The sequence below is a fragment of the Vigna angularis genome, chromosome 4 (assembly GCF_016808095.1).
Source record: "Vigna angularis cultivar LongXiaoDou No.4 chromosome 4, ASM1680809v1, whole genome shotgun sequence".
Lineage (NCBI taxonomy): Eukaryota > Viridiplantae > Streptophyta > Magnoliopsida > Fabales > Fabaceae > Vigna > Vigna angularis.
The window spans coordinates 6257438-6278637 of record NC_068973.1 but is presented as its reverse complement, the minus strand read 5'-3'; the positions used below and the strand labels follow the sequence as shown (position 1 = coordinate 6278637).

General features: G+C 37.0%; 2 protein-coding genes, 1 long non-coding RNA gene and 1 pseudogene across 6 annotated transcripts; 1 reads left to right on the top strand and 3 right to left on the bottom strand.

Annotated features, from left to right (window-relative positions):
• Positions 1–5069: 5069 nt before the first annotated feature.
• Positions 5070–6582, bottom strand: LOC108331553 (uncharacterized). Its single transcript, XM_017566309.2, has 2 exons — positions 6447–6582; positions 5070–6143 (listed from the first exon to the last, which is right to left on the bottom strand). The coding sequence occupies exon 2, from the start codon at positions 5595–5597 to the stop codon at positions 5187–5189; it is 411 nt and encodes a 136-aa protein (XP_017421798.1). The 5' UTR covers positions 5598–6143; positions 6447–6582; the 3' UTR covers positions 5070–5186.
• Positions 6241–13813, bottom strand: LOC108331552 (uncharacterized). 4 transcript variants are annotated; one of them, XM_052876946.1, is made up of 10 exons: positions 13462–13813; positions 9978–13264; positions 9699–9877; positions 9080–9148; positions 8836–8988; positions 8573–8736; positions 7829–7976; positions 7073–7195; positions 6881–6968; positions 6241–6789 (listed from the first exon to the last, which is right to left on the bottom strand). In XM_052876946.1, the coding sequence occupies exons 2-10, from the start codon at positions 13144–13146 to the stop codon at positions 6572–6574; spliced, it is 4311 nt and encodes a 1436-aa protein (XP_052732906.1). In that variant the 5' UTR covers positions 13147–13264; positions 13462–13813; the 3' UTR covers positions 6241–6571. The 4 variants fall into 4 exon arrangements, with proteins under 4 accessions (XP_052732906.1, XP_052732907.1, XP_052732909.1 ...); XM_052876947.1 differs by having other exon boundaries at positions 13344–13807; XM_052876949.1 differs by lacking the exon at positions 6881–6968 and having other exon boundaries at positions 6647–6789; positions 13344–13809.
• Positions 13814–16015: 2202 nt separating this feature from the next.
• Positions 16016–16906, bottom strand: LOC128196349 (uncharacterized). Its single transcript, XR_008248565.1, has 2 exons — positions 16699–16906; positions 16016–16461 (listed from the first exon to the last, which is right to left on the bottom strand). It is a non-coding gene; the product is annotated as an uncharacterized LOC128196349 (long non-coding RNA).
• Positions 16907–17565: 659 nt separating this feature from the next.
• On the top strand, positions 17566–19289 carry LOC108331298 (NADP-dependent malic enzyme 4, chloroplastic-like; annotated as a pseudogene).
• The last annotated feature ends 1911 nt before the right edge of the window (positions 19290–21200 follow it).

Here is a 21200-nt window from a genome sequence, read left to right as displayed (position 1 = left end):
CCTGGTGGTAGTTCCATGTACACCTCCTCATTTAAGTCTCCATGTAGGAAGGCGTTATCTACATCAAGTTGATGTAGATGCCAATTCTTTGCAGCCGCAATGGCCATAATCATTCTGACAGTGGTTAACTTAGCAATAGGTGAAAAGGTGTCTAGAAAATCTATTCCTTCTTGCTGAGTATATCCTTTGGCTACTAAGCGAGCTTTGTATCTCTCTATGCTGCCATCAGCCTTATGCTTTATCTTGTAAACCCACCTGCAGCCAATGGAGTTTTTTCCAGGAGGGAGTTGAGTTAAGTTCCAAGTTCCATTATCTTGCAAAGCTTTGAGTTCTTTCTGCATAGCTGTAACCCATTCATGATTTTCCTTGGCCTCATTATAGGATTTTGGTTCTTTAGCGGCAGAAACAGCTAAAGTGTACTTTAGGTGTTTTTCAGACAAAGAATCATAACATAAAACATTGGAAATGGGATAGGGGTTTTGTAATTATTCTTAACATGTAGAGAATCAGATAAGGAGTGATTAACCTGATGGATGTAATCATTGAGATATCCGGGGACCCTTTTTTTTCTAGTGGGTCTTCTAGCACTGTCACTAGCATGGTCATTACCAGTATTGGTGCTAGTGTTTTCTGTGTGATCAGGATCCTGCTCAGTGTTTATATTCTCAAGAAAATTTTGAGTCTCATTACAATTAGGACCATACCAGAAATCATTCGGAAAAACAGTTTCTATCTCCTTTTCAGCACAATTATTAGCATTATTCTGTTGAGTTTTGTAGGGAAAAATATTCTCATAGAAAATAACATTCCTGCTTAGGAAAATCTCTCTAGTATTCACATCAAGTATAACATATCCTTTGACCCCATTTTTATATCCTAAGAAAACACATTTCCTGGCTCTAGAATCAAGCTTGTGTCTATTATGTTCTAAAGTGGAGGCAAAACAAAGACATCCAAAAGTTTTTAAGTTCAAATAAGTGGGAGGATTGTTATATATCATGTCATAAGGAGTTTTACCATTAAGAACAGGAGTAGGAAGCCTATTTATCAAATATATAGCATGAGAAACAGCGTAACACCAATAAGCAGTAGGGATACCAGATTGGAAGAGAAGACTACGAGTTTTATTCAATATATCTTGATGCTTACGTTCAACAATAGAATTCTGTTGGGGTGTCTCCACACAACTTTTTTGATGTTCAATACCATAGAAATTATACATGCTGATACAATTAAATTCAGGGCCATTATCAGATCTAAGAGTTTTAACAGTTTTTCCAAACTGGTTTTTGATTTTTAAGATAAAATTCTGTAAAAGCTCTCTAGTTTGTCCTTTATTGTGCATTAAAAAAAATCCAAGTGTGTCTACTATAGTCATCTACTATGGTAAGAAAGTATTTATGCCCATGGATAGAAGATATAGAAATGGGTCCCCATATATCACAATGTATCAGATCAAAACAGTTAGCAGAAACAGTGGTGCTTTGGGAAAAAGGCAGTTTATGTTGTTTAGCATAATGACAAATATCACAAACAATCTTAGATGGCATTTGAACATAGGGAAAACTTTTACATATTTGTTCTATGATTTTGTGACCTGGATGTCCTAATCTATAGTGCCATAGGTCATCACTAACATGTTTACAAGAAAGAACAGTCTTAGGGACATAGTGCTGGGTAAAAACAGGAAATGACTGAAGATAGTAAAGGCCTTTGAAAACGTTAGCATGCCCAATCATCTTCAAGGTAGAGTTGTCCTGAATCTGGCAGGTCTTAGAAGAAAATGTTAGAATACAATTTAAGTCCCTTGTTAGAGTTTGTACAGATATAAGGTTAAAGGAAAATTCAGGAATGTAGAGAACATTGAAAATGATAAGATTTTCAGAGAATTGGACAGTTTCAGCGTATTGGGCTGTAACCATAGAATTATTAGGAAGTTTGACTGTTATGGGTTTAATTTTATGAAAAGTAACAAAATATTTTCTTTCATGGGTCACATGATCAGTGGCCCTAGTGTCAATGATCCAGGAAAAATTACCTTGGTTGTCTTCAGGGATGTTTCTCTGAACCTGACTAATGTTGTGAGTATTTTGGGTCTGAGTACCCTCTATGATATTTAATAATTTTTGCACCTGTTCAGGAGTAAAACCCTGCATAGAATTACTATGAGTCTCCTGTTGAGTATTTTGAGTCTGGGTAGAGGTAGAATCTTCTTTGCAAGCATTAGCATAACTCCATTCATTTTGGCCTCCCCTATCCTGACTGTTTTGGTGATCATTCTTCTTGTACCATGGTGGAAAACCATGTTTAGAGTAACATTCATCAATTGTATGATTCATCTTCTGGCAATGGGAACATTTCTTCCCATAGTTGGGATTTCTCCCTCTTCCTCTTCCTTGACCCCTTGAGTTAGAGCCACGGCCTTGACCTCTCCAGTTGGTCTTGTCAGATGTGCTGGCTAAAATTTTGAAAGAATCATTTTGGCCTCCCCTGTCCTGATGTTGTCTTTCTTGCTGTATAAGGAGAGAAAAAACCTTGTTGATGTTGGGAAGTGGCTCCATTAGAAGGATTTGAGTCCGAACAGTTTGATAGGTGTCATTGAGTCCTTTTAGGAAGCAAATAACGTGTTCAGCCTCTCTGTATTTTAGAGAGATTTTAGATAGATCACAGGTGCATGGGTTCTGGCAAGTACAACAGGGTATAGGCCTGAGAGATTCTAATTCTTCCCAAAGAATTTTTAAGTCAGTGAAATATTGACTGATATTTCTTTCTCCTTGCTTAATAGAATGGATATCTTGTAATAAATCTGAAATCTTGAAATAGTCTCCCTTAGAAAACCTGTCTTTGAGTTCTTCCCAAAGATCTTGGGCAGTGTCAACATAAAGGACGCTTTCTGCAATCTGGGTTGAAAGGGTCTTGATGATCCAAGATAGAACCATGGTATCACATCTTTCCCATGCTTCAAATAATTTGTCAGTTCTGGCAGACTTTTGGATACTGCCATCAATGAATTTAATTTTGTTTTTGGAGAGTATAGCTCGTTTCAGATTTCTGCTCCATGATGAGTAATTGGATTCAGTAAGGACCTGGGAAATAAGGGTAATGCTTGGATTTTCACCAGGATGAAGATAATAGGGGCTGGAGGGATTAGTGGTGGGATCTGGGTTGTTTTCCATCGTGTCAAGAACAGGTCAAGATGCCAAGAACAACTCAAGAAACAGGTTGCACTTCTGATACCATATTGTAAGTGAGGCCCAAATTCTTAAGACACGAAGAAAGGCCCAAAAGCCCTTTAAACTAAAACTCAAAAGCTGGAAAAGTCACGGAGATTAAAATATCTCTTCCAGAAGCACCCAATCTTTATCAGCATTTGATGGTGAATAGAAATAGGAACATAGCAGAGCCTTAGGTTTGTAGCAGAGAGAGAGAATCTATGGAAGGCATACCAGAAGACTTCCGTTGCAGATACAGTAAGAGAAGAGGTAAATCGGAACAAGAGAAAAGGTAAGAAAAGCTTCAACTTCTCATATCTATGAAAATGGTAAAAATTACAGTACTGTGTTCTGTGTGTTCTATATATATATGAAAATATTGAGGGGAAAACCTAACCTTTTAAAGGTTAGGAAAGGGGAACGGAAAAGACACTAAAGGTCTAACTACCCTAACAGATTACTACCATAAATTAGTAATCTTAACAGAAAACTAACTTCAATAACATGCCTTTGGAGGAGGTCGAAGTTGCTACTAAGTGATCATCATGTTTTTTTTTTCACCTAGTCTTTGGTATAACTTGCTCTTGTCTTTAGAAAGACTTCTTTAATTTATGTAATCTTATATATATATATAAAATATTAGTATGATTATTATTTTGGATAACTGTATTTATATTTTGTATGTTTCTTTTTATCTCCTATGCATGATCAGAATTTATGTTTTGTTTAATAATTTATACCATTAAATGAGATGTTACATTACTCACCTAAATTTTTAAATCTAAGTATAATTTTCATAATAGTACATACTTATTCATATATAAACATATATATTCTATATATGTGTAAATAATTTCATAATTTCTTTATTTCAATTTTATTTATTTGAAAATTAATTTCTTAATATATTTAATTATTTAAATTGTAGCTGCTTTTTTTATTTGATTTTTATATAAAATTATTATTAATCGATAACTAGTATTAATAGAGATTGAATTTCGTAATTATTTTTTATATACTTTTATTTCTTTTACTTTTAGTATCGGCTAACTAACTCTTTAGTCTTTATATCTAAATAAACTGCTTTAATATCTGTATAGTTTATTTTTTAATTTTAAAATGATTTAAGGTAAAATAAGAATATAAAATATATACGTTGACTAGAAAATTATTGTATATATTTTAATAAATAATAATTAATAAAAAATTAAATGTTTCATAACTATTTTTATATGCATATTTTGTTATAATTTTTTCTTTTGATAAAATATTTCAAAACTCCTATTATACAATTTAACACTATCAAAATTAATAACAAATAATTTTATGTACATAATTTATACAACTTCAATATACGTTTTAGTAACATATTTTAATTAATTGTTATAGTAATTAATTTTTTACCATCAAAAGAAAGATATATATACACGTGCATATGCCTCTGTTTTCATTAGTAATAATTTTTATTGAATAAAAAATATAAAAACAATTAATATTAGCTTATAGTAAATTGTATTATTTAAAAAAGTTTAAATAATGTTTCTCTCTAATCAGTTCTTTTTAAAGAAAAAAGACATGCTAATTATTATGCTGATCTATGTTATTCTTTTAAGCAGTGCCATTTCGGAAAAGATTTCTTGAGAGGCGTAATTTCCATAGGGCTTTCTACAACATAACATACCATGAGTTAAGATTCGTCCGCGTGATTTGTTTTTAGCGCCTTTGATTGGAACAGGTTACCTCTACATCTATTCACAAGTTTATCTTATAATATACCCCTTTCGTTCTGGAAAGATTGTTGTTTTTGGAAACATTCGGCATGTAATTGAATGAGGAAAATTGAGCAAGAGCAGAAGGGAAAGACGAAATGCAAAACAGTTTGAACAAAAAGAATGATCTTTACAGAATGAATGATTGATGAATGTAGCGATTAAAAACACTAACAAGTTACGCAATAAAATGTTGAGAAAGAAATCATTGTTCGGTTTGGCGACGAGCAGAAGGGAAAGGAGCAGTAAATCTAGCTGAGAAAGAGGGAGGCATGTCATCATCTTCACTCTGAGCCCCACTATTGAAGTTGAGAGCATAGCTGTGTTCGTCATACTGAAATCTGTTCTTCTGCTGCTTCTTTCCATACCCGCTTATCTTTCTAATGAATGTTTTCCACTTGGGACCTGCAATCACTTCTGTAAACTCCTTAATATTCCTCAACTTGCAACTCACCCACGAATCACCATTTTTCTCTTCTTCACGGCCTCCCCTGCACCAACTCAACCCAAATCCCCGAAAGCATCCATACCCACATCCACTGGACTCTTGCTCCTCGTAGAAATCTTCCTTCTGTTCCACTGCCTCAACCAATGGCCTCCCCTCTGAACCAGCCATATTTTCAGAGAATGAACAGTTTGAGAGGGTTGGAGCTGACGGGAGTTTAATTATGTAGATAGCTTCAACACAGAGATGATGATTATAAAGAATCGGACGAGAGAAAGAGAGAGGTGCAAAGGAGGATATGGCAAAGAAAATTGAAGATACAGTACAGCTGTTTTGAACATCTCCAACTAAAAAATATTAATTAAAAAAGGAAACACAATTGTGTGAACCGGAAACCATTATGAAGTTTGGAATCACCAGGGACGGTTTCGGCCGATGCTTGGCAATTGGCATGTCCGTCACCCAAGACACAATAATAGAATTAAATACTAGAAAAGGAAAAGCAAATGAAGAGTGAAAATGGTATTATAATATGACTTCAATTTCATGTGCCCCACAACACCACACCTAACGGAAAAGATATAGCCAACCCAACTGTACATGCTGTGTCATGCCCAGCTGTTGGTGGCTCCCACGTCCATTCATAGAGTAGTGGTAGCAAAGAAACTTAGTTGTCGAGGCATCCACTTCACAAATAGTTGAAGAAAAGAAAAGGTCCTAGGTCAACATATACAATAACAAACCACTATTAAGGATCAGTAATCACTTAAAATTCTTCCTTTCTATCAAAATCAAAATAATCACTTCAAAACAGTAACCGTAACAACATTACTGTTAAGTGCTTTTTTATTCTTTACAATGTCCATCTTTACAACCACTATAAAAAAATTAAAAAAAAAATATCGATATCTTTCTTTCTTTTTCTGTTTTAACCAGTACGACCCATGATATTCACTTTGTTTTGGGTGTAATACAAGAATCTGTAGCAGTGCTAAAAGGACCGACAACTATTAACCTTACCTTACCGTCTGACAATTGCAAACTGTTTCTATTGTATATATTCAACAAAGGATTGATCCACGGAATCGACGAAAAACACAAATCAGATCCAAAACAGGAATTAAGCACACTGCAGTTGTTGGATATTATTTCTGCGCTTGACTCAGCGATGAGGCAGGTTGCTGCTGTTGATTTTGTCCTTTAGGAGAAATCTTGGTTGCCATGGAACGTAATCCATTGGCAATCTCAGTGAAGGAAGGTCTTTCTGATGGTTCTGATGACCAGCACATCTCCATTAGCAGTCTCCATTCTGGATCGCAAGATTCTGGAACTGGAGGTCTTAAAGTGTTGTTTACTATACCACCTGAATTATGTTTGGAAAACCAAAATCTCAATATAACCAAAATCTAGTGAATAAAAGGCTACGTATGGATTCAACATTTGGACTAAACTACCTATAATGGCCCCATAGTGCAAATCAGCATACGGCTCTTCTCCCGTGAGCAGTTCCCACATAACAATACCAAACGAAAACACATCAACCTAGAACGATAAATATGAGAAGCAAAACTGTTTATAGCATGACAAATACGAAGGAAGCATAAAAATAAATCAATGTTTCTAACAAGTTAAAGCACAAAATAAACCTTCTCCGATACAAGACTACTGCTCCCATTCAGCAGTTCTGGGGCCATCCAAGGTAGAGTTCCTCTAACTCCGCCGGATATTAAAGTCTGGCATTTTACTTTGGACAGACCCAAGTCACCAACCTGAAATGAAAGTCACAAGGGTCGATAACTGGGATACAAAATGTATGAGTCCATTTGCATCGACATTTTACTTCTAAACAATCACTTCAATAATTTTTATGGGTTTGTTTAAGCTTTCGAAGAAGAAAAAATAATCTATAGGAAACAAATTTGTCTTTATTTTGAGTAATTACTTTGAATAGATTTTTCAAATTATAACCACCTTTCAAAATAAAGTGTCTTCTATAAGAGAAAAAACAATACACTAATAATGTAAAATATACTTACACCCTCATTGCATACCATTAAACTCTTCGTAAAAAAAACACTATTTTTCCCTCACATAAATCTCTAAAAAATAAATCACTATTTTATGCAATCTTAACAAACAGGGCCATGTATTCAAGTGCTCTATGCTGCGTAGTGCAGCGTGCACCAAGAAGCACACAACATTACTCCGTTAAGAAAAATTCTGATAGAAAAAAACGTTGCAGTTGTGGAGCTAATTATAAATCATTAACAAACCTGAATCCAAGGAAATTGGTCCGCAAATTATTCACTTCCTTATTTACAGTTTAGTGTAATGCATCTCTAGTTTGAATAAATACAGAACAAGATTTCAAATATGACCACATAAGAATAAAATATTTCAACCTTGCATATTGGACGATGTGGATCTCGGAGATTCACGAGCAAGTTGTCACTTTTCAAGTCAAAGTGTACTATATTTTTTCCATGCAAGTACTCCATGCCAAAGGCCACATCCATCGCAATCAACAGCCGCTTGCGCTTGTCAAGATTCCTGATATTATCACATAAATCAAACAATTGATTATTATAGCAACCAGAGGGACAAAGTAGAAAAAAACTGAACGTTGTTTTAAGATAGCTCACTACAACCTCACAGAACACCGATCACCAATGAAAACAGTAAGAAATACTGAAAAATAAAGACGAACAGGAGCACAGTACTCCATACAAGATGGATACGAAAGTAAAGGAAAAGACATTGATACTCCAACTGAGTACGTCCTCTGCTCAAACCCAAACCTCCCAATACTAAGACACAAACCCCCCACCCCCACCCCCATCCCCTTTCATTTGTTTAACCTTTTCCAAATACTCATGATTCCCAGACTTCAATCCATCACTCTCTCCTTGTCACGCAAAACCAGGAAGTTCTGTTACTAAACACGCTTAACCTGATTTGGGCCTGTCTCCGTGGCCCATTCCCCAGTCCATCTCTTTACCTCTCCTTCAATAAACATTTACTATGGCCTACAATTTACTGTTAAGAACACAGTTATGCATTAAACCAGAGTAATGCAAATCAGTCAACAGATGGTTTTGTGAGCATGCACCTTGGGACATGCACATATACAAATACATTACAAGTACCTCCCATTCTTCTGCAATGCATTTCTTAGAGAACCATTAACCATATACTCCGTCACTGTTGCCACAGAACCTCCGGGGCCATCAAGCACAACACCATAGAATGCTACCACATTTGGATGATGCAAGTCAGCAAGCTTGATTGCCTCATTCCAAAAGTCTGCTCTCTGTAGATGTATAAATCATGAACAATGTCAGTCAGTTCGTTGGATGGCAAAAACAAGGTCGCAAATAGAAATCAGAACAATTAATGGTGAGAAACAGACCAGGCGCTCTTGCTCCGAATGCTTTCCTGCAAAACACCTATCATTAATCCGCTTTATTGCCACATCAGTGCCCCTCCATTTTCCATGATATACAGTACCAAAGGTCCCAGAACCCAACTCTATCAGCTCTTCAAGGTCACAATTTTTTATAATCTAGTCAAATCGCAAGTTAAGGTTTTAGCTTTGCTTAGTTGGAAAAATAAAATCATAGAAGAGAGAACACAGGCAAAAGAAGACATTCAACCTGCAAAGCTCCAACATCTGATGCTGGAAAGCCAAAATTTAATTTCTCTGGGAGCTTGCTTTTGAGATCCTGAGAGGAAAATAAATATTTAAATTTATTATTATCATTATCATTATTATAATGATGATGATAATGATAACAAAAACTATCAACACCAATAATAAGAAAAGTGAGTAAAAGCACATCCAAATAAGGGCAGCAATGGAATAGGGTGGATTTTTCCCTCCTCAAGATCCACCTTCCCAAACCCACCCATGAATCCACATCCTTCCCTGACAGTCAGACATGAAAACATTGATACCCAATCTTGTCCGTATTGTGTATCCCCATAAAAACTAAAGTAAAAAACTTAACAAGAAATTCCAGAACATATTGTTACTACAAAGAAAGATGTAAGCTTAACTTTACAATTTAACTAATACTATTGTTTTATTATCAAAGTGGAATTGGGTCCATGCAGGCATCTGATCACAATCAATATCATGATGGGACATGTACAGGCAGTACACTTTTTTTTGCCATGTCTGCACCCATTGGAAAGTAGGATGGAGGGGGTAAACAAAATATATTATTATAGAAACTATTCCTACAATACCAAGGAGTGTGCAAGCAATGTCACCTGAATTTTATCTTTATGCTGTATATCTATTAGATTATTTTGAACATCTCCATCGCCAATGTCCTCATGATGGGGCACATCTTTGGCATTCAAATCAAGATTTGAAGAAGTGCTTGAGTGCAGAACGGAAGCAGCTAAACCTTCAGCAACGGCTTGAAGTTGTCGGTCTTCTGATGAGACTTCAATCAAGAAACCAAAACACAACGACTATGTGTCAAAAGCTTAAAATTAGATACTATAAATATATAACTCATTTAAGGTGTGAACAAATTTACATACCCTTGGCGGCAGATCGAGCTTCTTCCAAAGTTAAATTCTGTTTGAGTGTTTGATAGAGGCCATTGTCTAATTGAGCTTCTAAATTTTGTTCCCCATTGATGCCAAGATTCTCACCAAGTTGATCCATATTTGAATAGGTTTCTTTCTTCAATGCAACTTTGTTAGGTCTCGGAGGTGGAAAGTATGAATTGTGTATATTCCATAGATCTTGATTGCTAAAAAGTGAGTTTGAAGAATCCTTCACCTCTCCAAATCTAGCAGATGGAGGAACTGAAGATAAAACTGCATCCTCCCTGTGATGGTTTCCACTCTTTGGCTGAGGATTTGATCCAGGTATGCCCCAAACAGGGGTTTGTATAACCTCATTATATTCCACTGGCCTGGAATTATTCCCATATGAAATTTCCACAGTAGAACTAGGAAGAATATCTATCATATTAATTTGATCAGCATCAGTGATCAACTTTGACTTCCCAATTTTGTTATCTAGAGGGACCCCTTTCTTCTCTGCAACATGTTGAGTGCTGTAATCAAATTTATCATTATTTAGAAAATTTTCAGGATTACCTATTTTCAGGTTGTCTATTCTTCCATCAATAGGTTTGAGAAGATCTTGTGCTATCCAATTCTCCATGGCATCTGCTTTTGAAGTAGTGCTAGGAAGTTCATTTGTATATTCTGTTGGACATTCTTGAACCACACAGTCAGAATTTTCAACAGATGTGCCACCAACTAAAGGTATATCATTAGCAACAGGTTTATTCACAAGAGCATCCTCTTTAGACCTGCTTTGAAGTGGCACCATATGCTGGCGGGTGATATCATCTCGATAAGAATGCGGTGCTGTTCCCATCAGCCCATCACTTGGCAACTGTTTTTCTCCTGTTCTTACAACTGCTTCCGGGATAACTGCATTCCTGGGATGATCAGACCTGTCCAGCCTTTGTATAAAAGCCGTCTCACTTTCAAGCTCCAGAGAAAGACCAGTTGTGTCTGTACAAGCTGCTCCAGCTGGAGTATCCAATTTGCTATGGACCTTGGGTCTTGTCACAACTGCTTGTTCAACATTGTCATCCTTCACTGGTGCAGACACCAAAACCATATTTGTTGCTTGAGCCCTAGAATTGTCCTCCGTAGGGAGACTATAGAAACTTGGGATTGAATCAGAAATTGGACCAGCACAGCTATTTCGCTGATCCTGAACCACAGGATCTGAATGTGCATGAGGCAGCTTTTTCTGACACATGTAACAGTCCTCCACTCGTTGGAGTTTCTCAGGGATCATCATTGGTTGTTGAGGTACAAATGCATCAGAAAAGATCACATGCTCTGCAGAAGGAACCTGGACCCAGCCATAATTACCTCCAAAAGGGACTTGAACCTGAAATGTTTTGTAACTTTGTTCAGCAGGAACCTGGTGAATCCTTAGCCCTGAAGCATTTTCATCATTATATTGGTCCAAAAGGTTTTGCTGAGGTTGCATGAATGGTTGTGGTTGAATAACACTAGGTCTTAAAGCAGCATGAGAAAATGGCTGAGTCATGGCCATTTGCATTGCAGGGATTACCTGATGGGACCCAAAACGAGAAGTATGATCATGAAATTGATGTTGGGTGTAGATGGAGCCAGGCTTACCTAGAAATTGAGGATTCAGGAATCCCATATGGGGAGGCAGCTGGACATAATCTGCATGGTTCATAACCTCCTGGCGATGATCAAAAGAAGTTTGCAAAGGTGCAGATGGTGGAATTTCCAAACCAGATTGTTGTAACCCAAATTGAGTCTGAGAAAAAGTAACAGGTACAGACTTTTCTAACTCAACCTCATTCTGGAGAGGTGGAATGTGAGTTGGGCCAGAATTACTTACAGGAATGCCCAGTGGAACTGCAGAGGCCTCTGTGTAAGATGTACCAGGCTCAGGAACCACAGAATTTGAGGAACCATCATGAGAAGCAGCCACGTTCCCCACAGGTGATAAAGAACTGGGCATAGGTACAGGTACCCCACTTACATCCCCTTGAGCAGCATTCAAGCTATCAAGAGCATCTATCCCGCTAAAATCAGAATTCTGGGTAGATACTGCGCTTGTATAACTCGCTTTCCTTGTTAGTTTGCCACCAATCCCATCAGCAATTCCATTCACAGCTTCAACATATTTCAGTCCACCATCATGCAAATTTACAAACTGTGCTACACCAGAAGGATCAAGTTCTGAAGAAGAAAGAAGAAAGACCCTTAACTTGGGAGAACCGTCAGGAGACCTCTCAATCAACCTCTCATACTCCTCCATCATATTCTCCAGATCATCAGGGCAGGAAACCGAAACCAATGCATCCAGATCCTCATCAGGAAGCTGATATTTGATAACCACATGCTGCCCAAATGTACTAACCATCTTCTGCACCAAATCATTAAAACTCACATCTCTCTTAACACTTATGATCCTTGTCTGCCCTCCAACATATCTCAACATCCCATCACTAGGCCTAGGCAAAATCTTCCCACCATAACTGCACATCAACTTCATTTTCCGCCCTGAAATCGAATCATCCCCACCCTCCTCATTCGCCTGATCAGTCCGCTGGCTTGAAGGTGTATTGGAAATGGAACCAACCCCATTATTACACACATTATCACCATAATTGCTAATGACTCTGCTGTTCCCCGGAACAGCACTGTTGTTGTTGTTATTATTATTATTATTATTATTATTATTATTATTATTAACATCACTACTATTAATACTATCCAGGCCATTACCCGATGCAACCCAGTTACCCCCCAAATTCATAGGAAACCCATGAGTAGCAGCCACAAAACTACTCGAAACATCAACAGCATTGCCACCAACAGCACCAACCCTATTGGGAAAACTAGGAGCATGAACAAACCCAACAGCAGGATTCACAGAGGGATTGTGATTATGAACTGGCACAGCGGGGCGAACACACCATGTGGCAGCACCACCGCCACCTCCCGAAGTCACATTCCCATACCCCATTCCAACCAAGCCAGCATCAGAGACAGACGCAGGACAGAAAATCGGCACCGCACCAGGAACCGCCGTAGACACCGGCAAAACGAGAGGCTCTTCCGCTACACTCCGCGCTACTGAATTCAGTGGCCGCACAACATCGCCGCCAGGAACAGAGGTTTGCTCAAACGCCATAACTACCGAAAACTCGAAATCACAAAGAAAACCGCCAATCAATAAAACACGCAAATCGAAGACAAAACCTGTGAATTAGAGAGGCAATGAATTCGCGCTTAGAGCTGGATGTCAAATCCTGAAACCAAAAACAAGCAGTTTAAAACCCTAGTCAAATAGACACACAAAAACATTAAACTGAGAGAAAGAGAGAATACCAAATTTTAAGCGGTGCAGTCTGAGAGTAAGAAGAGAGAATAATAGAGATAAACAAAAAGAACGCGGAAGTCGGTGTAGTTTCGAATTTGCAAGAGGACAAAACAAATCGCGTCTTACCGAACAAATTGAGGGGTTTTGAAGGACTTTTCACTGTAATCGTAGTCTTCACTCTGTTACTCCGTGTTGCTTTTTTTGTTATTATTTAAATGAGAAGACAAAAAGCATTCGGTTAGAAACTAACAAGCACGGTGGCATGCAGAAGGAGTGCAGTTAGATTTTTGCCGGGAAAGTGGGAAACGGCGGTGGAGAAGAGAAGCAAAGAAGGAAAGAAGAATGGAGACAGAGAGAGAGTGGGGGCACGTGGAGTGGACCGCTTCATGCAGAGTCTAATGAATTTGGGGAGAAGAAAATGATTTATGGTGACATGTTTGCATCTACCCAAGAGTCTTGATGGGGCCTCGTGTCTCTCCCCCACCAAATCTCACCATACTAACTATTCTCTCTCTTTATTTATTTTTATTTTCATTTCATTTCTTTCTGTTAACTCATTTTTAGCCTAGTATTACAAATTAAATCATTTTTAGTTCTCTTGTTTTTCTTTTTAGAATTTGATCATTCATTTTAAATTAAATATCTAATAAATTATAAAATATTAGTTTCACTTTTGACAAAAATATTACTTACATTTTTTTTACTGATATTATATTATATGTTTTTCGTTATTATATGATAACATGTATTATCAATACATATATTATCATTATTGATTATTTTAAATTATATCATACATATTTTGATTTAATTTAATTAACATAAAAAATATTTAATTCTGAAAAAGAAAACAGTTAGGTACTTAAGATAAAAGTAAACTATGTATTAAAAACTGTAAACTATTTAAGTCAAATATTGATATATATTTATGACAATCATAAAGATTAAAGATTTCTATATAATAAAAAAAATCACAATTAAAAAATTATTAATTCGGCATATAGAAATTTTCACAATTAAAGATTCACCAAAAATATTCACTATGCAAATGAGCGGACTGGCCCTTTAATATATATATATATATATATATATATATATATATATATATATATATATATATATATATATATATATATATATATTTATTGAATTTTAATTAATTAATATCTTTAATAAAATAATTTATATTTATATATTAAATTATCTTATTAAAATTTAATTATAAATATTAATTTTTGTATTCGTATGACCTTCACATAGTTTAGATAAAAGCTACTAAACTTGGTTAGTCGCTAAACATATCAGTCGGTCATGTATTAATTTGAATAGTTAATTATTAACTCATTCATTAGAATACGTTGACCGATCATGCAACAATTCGGAGTCAAGATTAGCTTAGATAACAAGTCATTGAGTCTTGATGACTATCAAGTAGACCCTCTCGTCTTGAATTGGACTCATTAGGATGAATAGTACTAAAACAAATTAACTTTAAAATTTATGAACTTAAGATTAAAGTGTAGTTACTCATAATTGAACCCTAATTAGATCAACAGTAATGAAAAACTCATCACCAAAACTTATAAGTAAAAAGTTTGAGGTAAAAAAACATGTTATGTACATTAACTATTACATTAGTGACTATCTGTCAAATGTTAAACTGACATTGATATTGGAGTACCTTCTACATATAATATCAAACTAATTTAGATGCACAGGAAGACAAATGACTGGACAACATTTTGACTTTAAACAATACAACCCTGAATAGTTGACATTAACCTTACATCCGAAATAATTATTATTTAAAATATAACATTATTGTATATTTATATATCAAAATAATATAATATAAAAAATTTGATCTCTTAAAGAGATTTTATCTTAATTTTTAATTTAGGAAAAATGGATGTATAGGTTACTTCGTTCTTATCTATAGTTGGTTCACGACAAATTAGTTAAAACAGGTTTATAGCTTACATTTTTCAAACCATTCCACTAAATTTTGGCAGGTTAGCAGAACTACAAATTACGAATCATTTTGCTACTTTTACGTAGAAATATTTGGTTTAAACCCTCGGTTGGTCCTCAAGTTTATTGAGAAATCTCAAGTGGATTCTCGTATTTTAAACAGTCTCAATTGGGTCATATTATTTGTAAAATTGAGCCAATTTTACCATGTCCGTTAAGTTGTGACTGACGGAGTTAACTTGATCTGACGTGGTGCATAGATAATATGTTGATGTGTATTGTTTGATTACGTGGACTTTGTTATTTGTTATTTAAATAAAGAGTGTTACGTGACAGTAATCCAAATTTTTACTTAAGGAAAGTAGGGATTTCATTTGCGAATTAAGGATTTCATTTTGGTTTGTGTGAGAAGAGGAATTGTAATTTTAGAGAAGACGAAAGCTCAAGGCCGGAAGCTATGGCGCGTCATAGTCGGAAAGGACTCCTCAGCCAACGACGCCGGTGATGGTTGTTGACGGTGGTGAGCGATGATGATCGGTTCATGAATGATGGTTACCTGTCCAAACATGAATCATGTATTTGAAACAGCAACATAGAAACAAGATTTTTTGTTGTCTTGAGCATGTGAAACAAACTTCTCATTTGTTTGCTTGTTCCTAGTAGGGTGGAATGAAATGGCTTAATAATTTCTAAACTATGGACACTGTCATTAAATTTTAACCAAGAAATTCATAAGTATAGACTAAACAGATAACAGCGAAAAGTAAATTGGACATTATATTCAAAATATTCCCCTGAAAGAATATTCTATAAAAATAAATCCCTTAGAAAGTGGCTATAAGTGGTGTAACTTATATTGAATTTTGATGAAGAAGTTTGTTTTGAACAGAAGAATGACAGAGCAATGATCTCCTCCAAAGACCCAGTATCCGTTACTTGTTATAGGGCATCCAATCCATCAAATCTACACCAACAAGCAGTTTTGGCTTTTTGTATGCGCCTACAGTGGAAGTTGTAGTGGTCGAAGGGAAGATCCCCAAAAGTGAAACCCTTTGCGGTTGAAGGAAACTACGCCAGAGCATATTCTGTGGTCATTGGTAGCACCAAAAACTCCAAGGCATAAATGAACGGGGCAGTGGGGTTGTAGGTGGCGCCCTAGTAACATAATGGAAAAATAAAACATTAGAAAAATTTGAAAGCTTTGAGAAAAATAAAAAGAGAAAAATGAATTGAATCGGAAAAATGAAGAATGGAATCGGAAAATTGAAGAAAAAAAGAAAGAGATTGATAAGATGTGGAAATTAGGAAATGGAAAAGAGAGATTCTGAAATGGAAAAGGGAAAGCATGAATCTGAATTAAGAGACTAATTGCTCCATCGCTTTCCGCCATACGGGTTCTGCCTTCGCTAGACCCTTCACCACCTTCCCCGTTCGACAAAGCAAATCTTCGCGCATAAACGACATCGTTTAGCTTCTTGGTGTTGGGTGTTGCAGTGTGGAATGGATTATTGGGGCTGATTTGATTTGTCTGTTTTGCAGGTTTCGGTAGAGGTTCTACGCGGTGGCTACCAAAGTTTTGATGGCTGGGTTAGGTTCCACGTTCGTCTTCTCTCGTGTGCCACATCAACAACTGTTAATTTAAATAAAAAATTCCACGTAATATAACAATTTTACATCAATAGCACCACGTCAGCTCAAGTTAACTCCGTTAGTCACAACTTAACGGACATGGTAAAATTGACTCAATTTTAATAATAATATGATCCAATTGAGACCGTTTAAAATACGAGGATCCACTTGAGATTCTCCAGTAAACTTGAGGACCAACCGAGGGTTTCACTACAGGAAAAGTGTTATTTTCCGAAGGAATAATACCGACGGCCTCTGAAGGCCTTCGGTAAAGTTGACTTACCGAAGGATGTACCAACGGTCATGTAAGTGGTTGATTACCGAAGATTTTTTAAGTTTACCGAAGGCTCCATAGGCCGCCGGTATATTAATCGACCTAATGAAATGAAAATTTGTGATTTCCTTCTCTATTCTCCCAATTTTTGTTTCCGCAGAACCTCTCCCCCAAATTTTTCTCTCTCACTTCAGAACTGCAGTTTAACCCATTTGTTGCTGCAATTGGTGTGTGGACGTTAGGATAGTGACGGTAAGGAGGGTGGTGGTTGACGAAATTAATTGTTCCGAGGGGGCTGGTCGAGGGTGGTGGTTGGTGTTGCGACTTGACGACGGTGTTCTGGCGACCTCACCACGATGTGCTCTGAAGTTAAAGGAACTTGGTCGACGGACTTCGTTGGAGGGGCCACTGTGGGCTTCTATCGGTGTCGTGCTCTACAAAGGTTGCCATCGTCTAGGGCTATCTTGGTTGAGGTAAGTTGTGCGTTTAAAAATTCGTTCTGAGTTTAATTGTTCTTCAATCTGTTTGATGTTCTTGTGGCAGCAGTGTGTGTTGATGTTCTTCAATCGGTTTGATTTCTGTTTTATTCCCTTAGAATGCTTTGTAAGTGATCACTGGTTGTATTGATTTTATTGTTCCTTTGTCTCTTGGGTGGTACTTGAACTTAAAGGGGGAAGATCCGTGAAGTACTAAGGAATTGGCCTGAGAAGAACATCCAAGTCATAGTTGTAACTGATGGAGAACGAATCCTGGGTCTTGGTGATCTTGGTTGTCAGGTAAATTCCATTATACTTGTTTACATTTATTATTTATGAGTTATATTGAATCACAAAATATGATGTTATAATCTCTGCTTTACTATATTCTTAGGGAATGGGAATACCGGTGGGGAAACTTTCTTTATATACAGCACTTGGAGGAGTTCGCCCATCAGCTGTAAGTATATTTGATCACACTGTTAACCTATAAGTTATGCCTGTCATAAACATATAATCATCTGTTTCTTTGTCTGAAGATCTTAACTTTTTTTTTCGGACATTACAAATTGTTGTGCATATTGTAACTTTCGTTTCTTAGTAATCCTGTAATGTTATGTTTTTCAGTGTTTGCCTATTACCATTGATGTGGGTACAAACAATGAGAAGTTGCTGAATGATGAATTATACATTGGGCTAAAGCAAAGACGTGCAACTGGGCAGGTTCGTGATTTATTTTCCTTGCTCAATTATGTGAAATTAGTAATTTTTAATTTCAGGCATCCTAATTTCCTATTATGCTAAGTACCTACTCTGTTTCAACTTCTTTGGTTCCAGGAGTACGCCGAGCTTATGCACGAATTTATGACAGCACTCAAGCAAACTTATGGAGAAAAGGTCCTAATTCAGGTATTAACAAGTGTTTCAAGAGACAATATTTCTTGGCATATTATACTGTAGTCTTTGCTAGTTTCGTTTTTCTGATTTCTATACCTGTTTTGTCATGTATTTAGTTTGAAGACTTTGCAAACCACAATGCTTTTGATCTACTCTAGAAATATAGGTCAACACATCTGGTCTTTAATGATGATATTCAGGTAAGAAATTTCTGTTCACCAATGAATTCAGGTACTTACCTATACTTATAACCTATAACCAGCCCTAATATTGTGTCTACTGTGTTCCAGGGAACAACATCGGTTGTCCTTGCTGGATTAGTTGCAGCTCTGAAATTGGTTGGTGGTAATTTAACTGATCACAGATTCTTGTTTCTTGGTGCTGGAGAGGTGAGTGTGTACAATTCTGGGCTCACGTTCCTTATTGGTCATAGATAAAGATTGGCCTGTTTTTATCCTTCTGGCTTAATTGCATTGTCTTGCGGTTGCAGGCTGGCATTGGAATAGCAGAGCTCATAGCACTTGAAACATCAAAACAGGTTTGTTAGCTGCTTTTAGTGTTGTGTTTTTTTTTCCTGTGGCGGATGGTGAGAATGTTGAGATGTGAACAATGCATGAAATTTAGTTATTGAGAAACTACATTTGTTTATGCAGACAAATGCTCCACTGGAGGAAGTGCACAAGAATATTTGGTTGGTGGACTCAAAGGTTGTCTAAAACCCAATTTAGCCCCACCTGTTCGAAGTAGATTCTCATCTTCCATTTCATTAATCTTTTGTTTAAACTTTAACAAGGATTGATTGTTAGCTCCCGCAAAGATTCACTCCAACATTTCAAGAAGCCCTGGGCTCATGAGCATGAACCTGTTAACAATCTTTTAGATGTTGGTAATTACCGAAGGGCAGAAGCCCTCGGTAAATGTTAGCGACAAGGGATTTACCGAAGGCTCTTTGGCCGTCAATAAGCCTTCGGTAATTACCTTCTACCGACGGTTTTGGGCTGTTTCCGAGGGCTTCTGACCTTCGGTAATGCCCTTCTTTTTTGTAGTGTTTAAACCTAAAAATTAATATTGTTTTAAATTGAAGTTGTTTTTAAATATATATTAAATAAACATAAAAAATAAATCATTAATAATTAACAATTAAAAAAATTAAGAATCCATATTTAAAGATTAAATTTCATTAATTTGACCAACAAATCTAAATTATCATATTGAATGTGCCAAAAACTTAATTAAAAGTAAATTTAAATTAAATCATATTAATATTAACGTAGTTTTTCTACATTGATTAAAAAAATATCGTATTTTAAAATATTTTAGCGGCTTAAACTCTCCATGTTAAGAGGTAAATTTCTGTTTAGTATCCGGTTTTAAAAATGAAGACATTGGGCCCCATGTTATAAAAATTGTATGACTTCAATCCTATCCCATTAACGACGTTACAATTGAAAACGTTGAACTGATTGTAAATGTGAGGTGTGCAAGAAATGTGATCGTAGCAATGAGTTGGTTAGTTGATGTAGCAACCAAAAGAATACATTCCGTGTTTTTAAATTGGGAAAATTAAATACCCTTCATCGGAAATCTTCATCAGCTTGGCCGATTGCCGCACAGTTCCTTGCAAGCTCTCTCTCACAAGCATGGCCCTCTCATCTTGCTACAGCTGAGGCACGCGCTTCCGATTTCAATCCTTCACCGCCCCTGCAATACCATAAACACCCTCACCACCGTCACTAATTCTATCCGCAAATCGAAATCGACATCTCCCCACCGCAACAGCGCACCAGACCGCCGCAGGGGACCCCTCTGCCCTCGCTATCAAAGTAGAAGCATCTTGCTCCTACTTGTCGTGCCGCTCCTCTACCTCTACTTCCTCGTCTCGCGCTCCTCGACCTCCTTTTCGCGATCTCCTTCTTCGTCGCGCTTGTGTTCTCTCTCAACCTCGCGTTCCCGCTGCCGCTCCGCTCTATTCGATTCAAGTCGCCGTCTGCGGTGATCGCCCGCCCCGCGTCGTAGCTGCCGGTGTTCTGGATGATTGGGTTACGGCCCAAGTCGGAGAAGCGCGTGGCGTTGGGGTGCTGGAAATAAAATCACTAGCGTTTTTAAATGGGAAACCCTTTTTCATTTCTTCCCCTGTCTCCCCATGGCCTTCACTCCCACATTGGGGTTCCCTTTTTTTCTTTTTCTTTTTTGTTTTACTTTTCTGTTTCCGAGAGATTGAAATGGTGGTGGCTTAGCACTGCTCTGTCCAGCGTCAGACAACACGAGGTTGTCATTCTTGAGGAGGGAGAGCGAGGAGCGTTTCCCGTTCACTGGAACATCGCGGTTGGCCATCCAAACCACTGTGCTTCTCCGCCTGCGAGAACCACACGCCGAAGTAGTACACGCTCTTGAACCCCGTCGTGAACGTCCCCTTCGGCGACGAAACTATCACGTCTTCGTCAGGTCTCTCCACAGAGAGAGGGAACGCCACCGAAGAGTGGAAGAACAAGACACATGTGGTGATTACGACCTTCCTTGGCTGGGTTAGATGATTCTAGGTAACTAAATGACATGTCTACATTTCTTGCATACCTCACATCTACACTCAATTCAACGTTTTCAATTTTAACGCCGTT

Bases quoted from the DNA above. Each gene is read 5' to 3' on its own strand.
- LOC108331553 (XM_017566309.2), bottom strand. From the start codon at position 5,597: ATGGCTGGTTCAGAGGGGAGGCCATTGGTTGAGGCAGTGGAACAGAAG.
- LOC108331552 (XM_052876946.1), bottom strand. From the start codon at position 13,146: ATGGCGTTTGAGCAAACCTCTGTTCCTGGCGGCGATGTTGTGCGGCCA. The intron at 8,737-8,835 runs GTCTGTTTCTCA...ATACATCTACAG, and splicing joins ATTCGGAGCAAGAGCGCCTG to AGAGCAGACTTTTGGAATGA. The intron at 6,790-6,880 runs GTAGTTTAGTCC...AACATAATTCAG, and splicing joins GCACTATGGGGCCATTATAG to GTGGTATAGTAAACAACACT.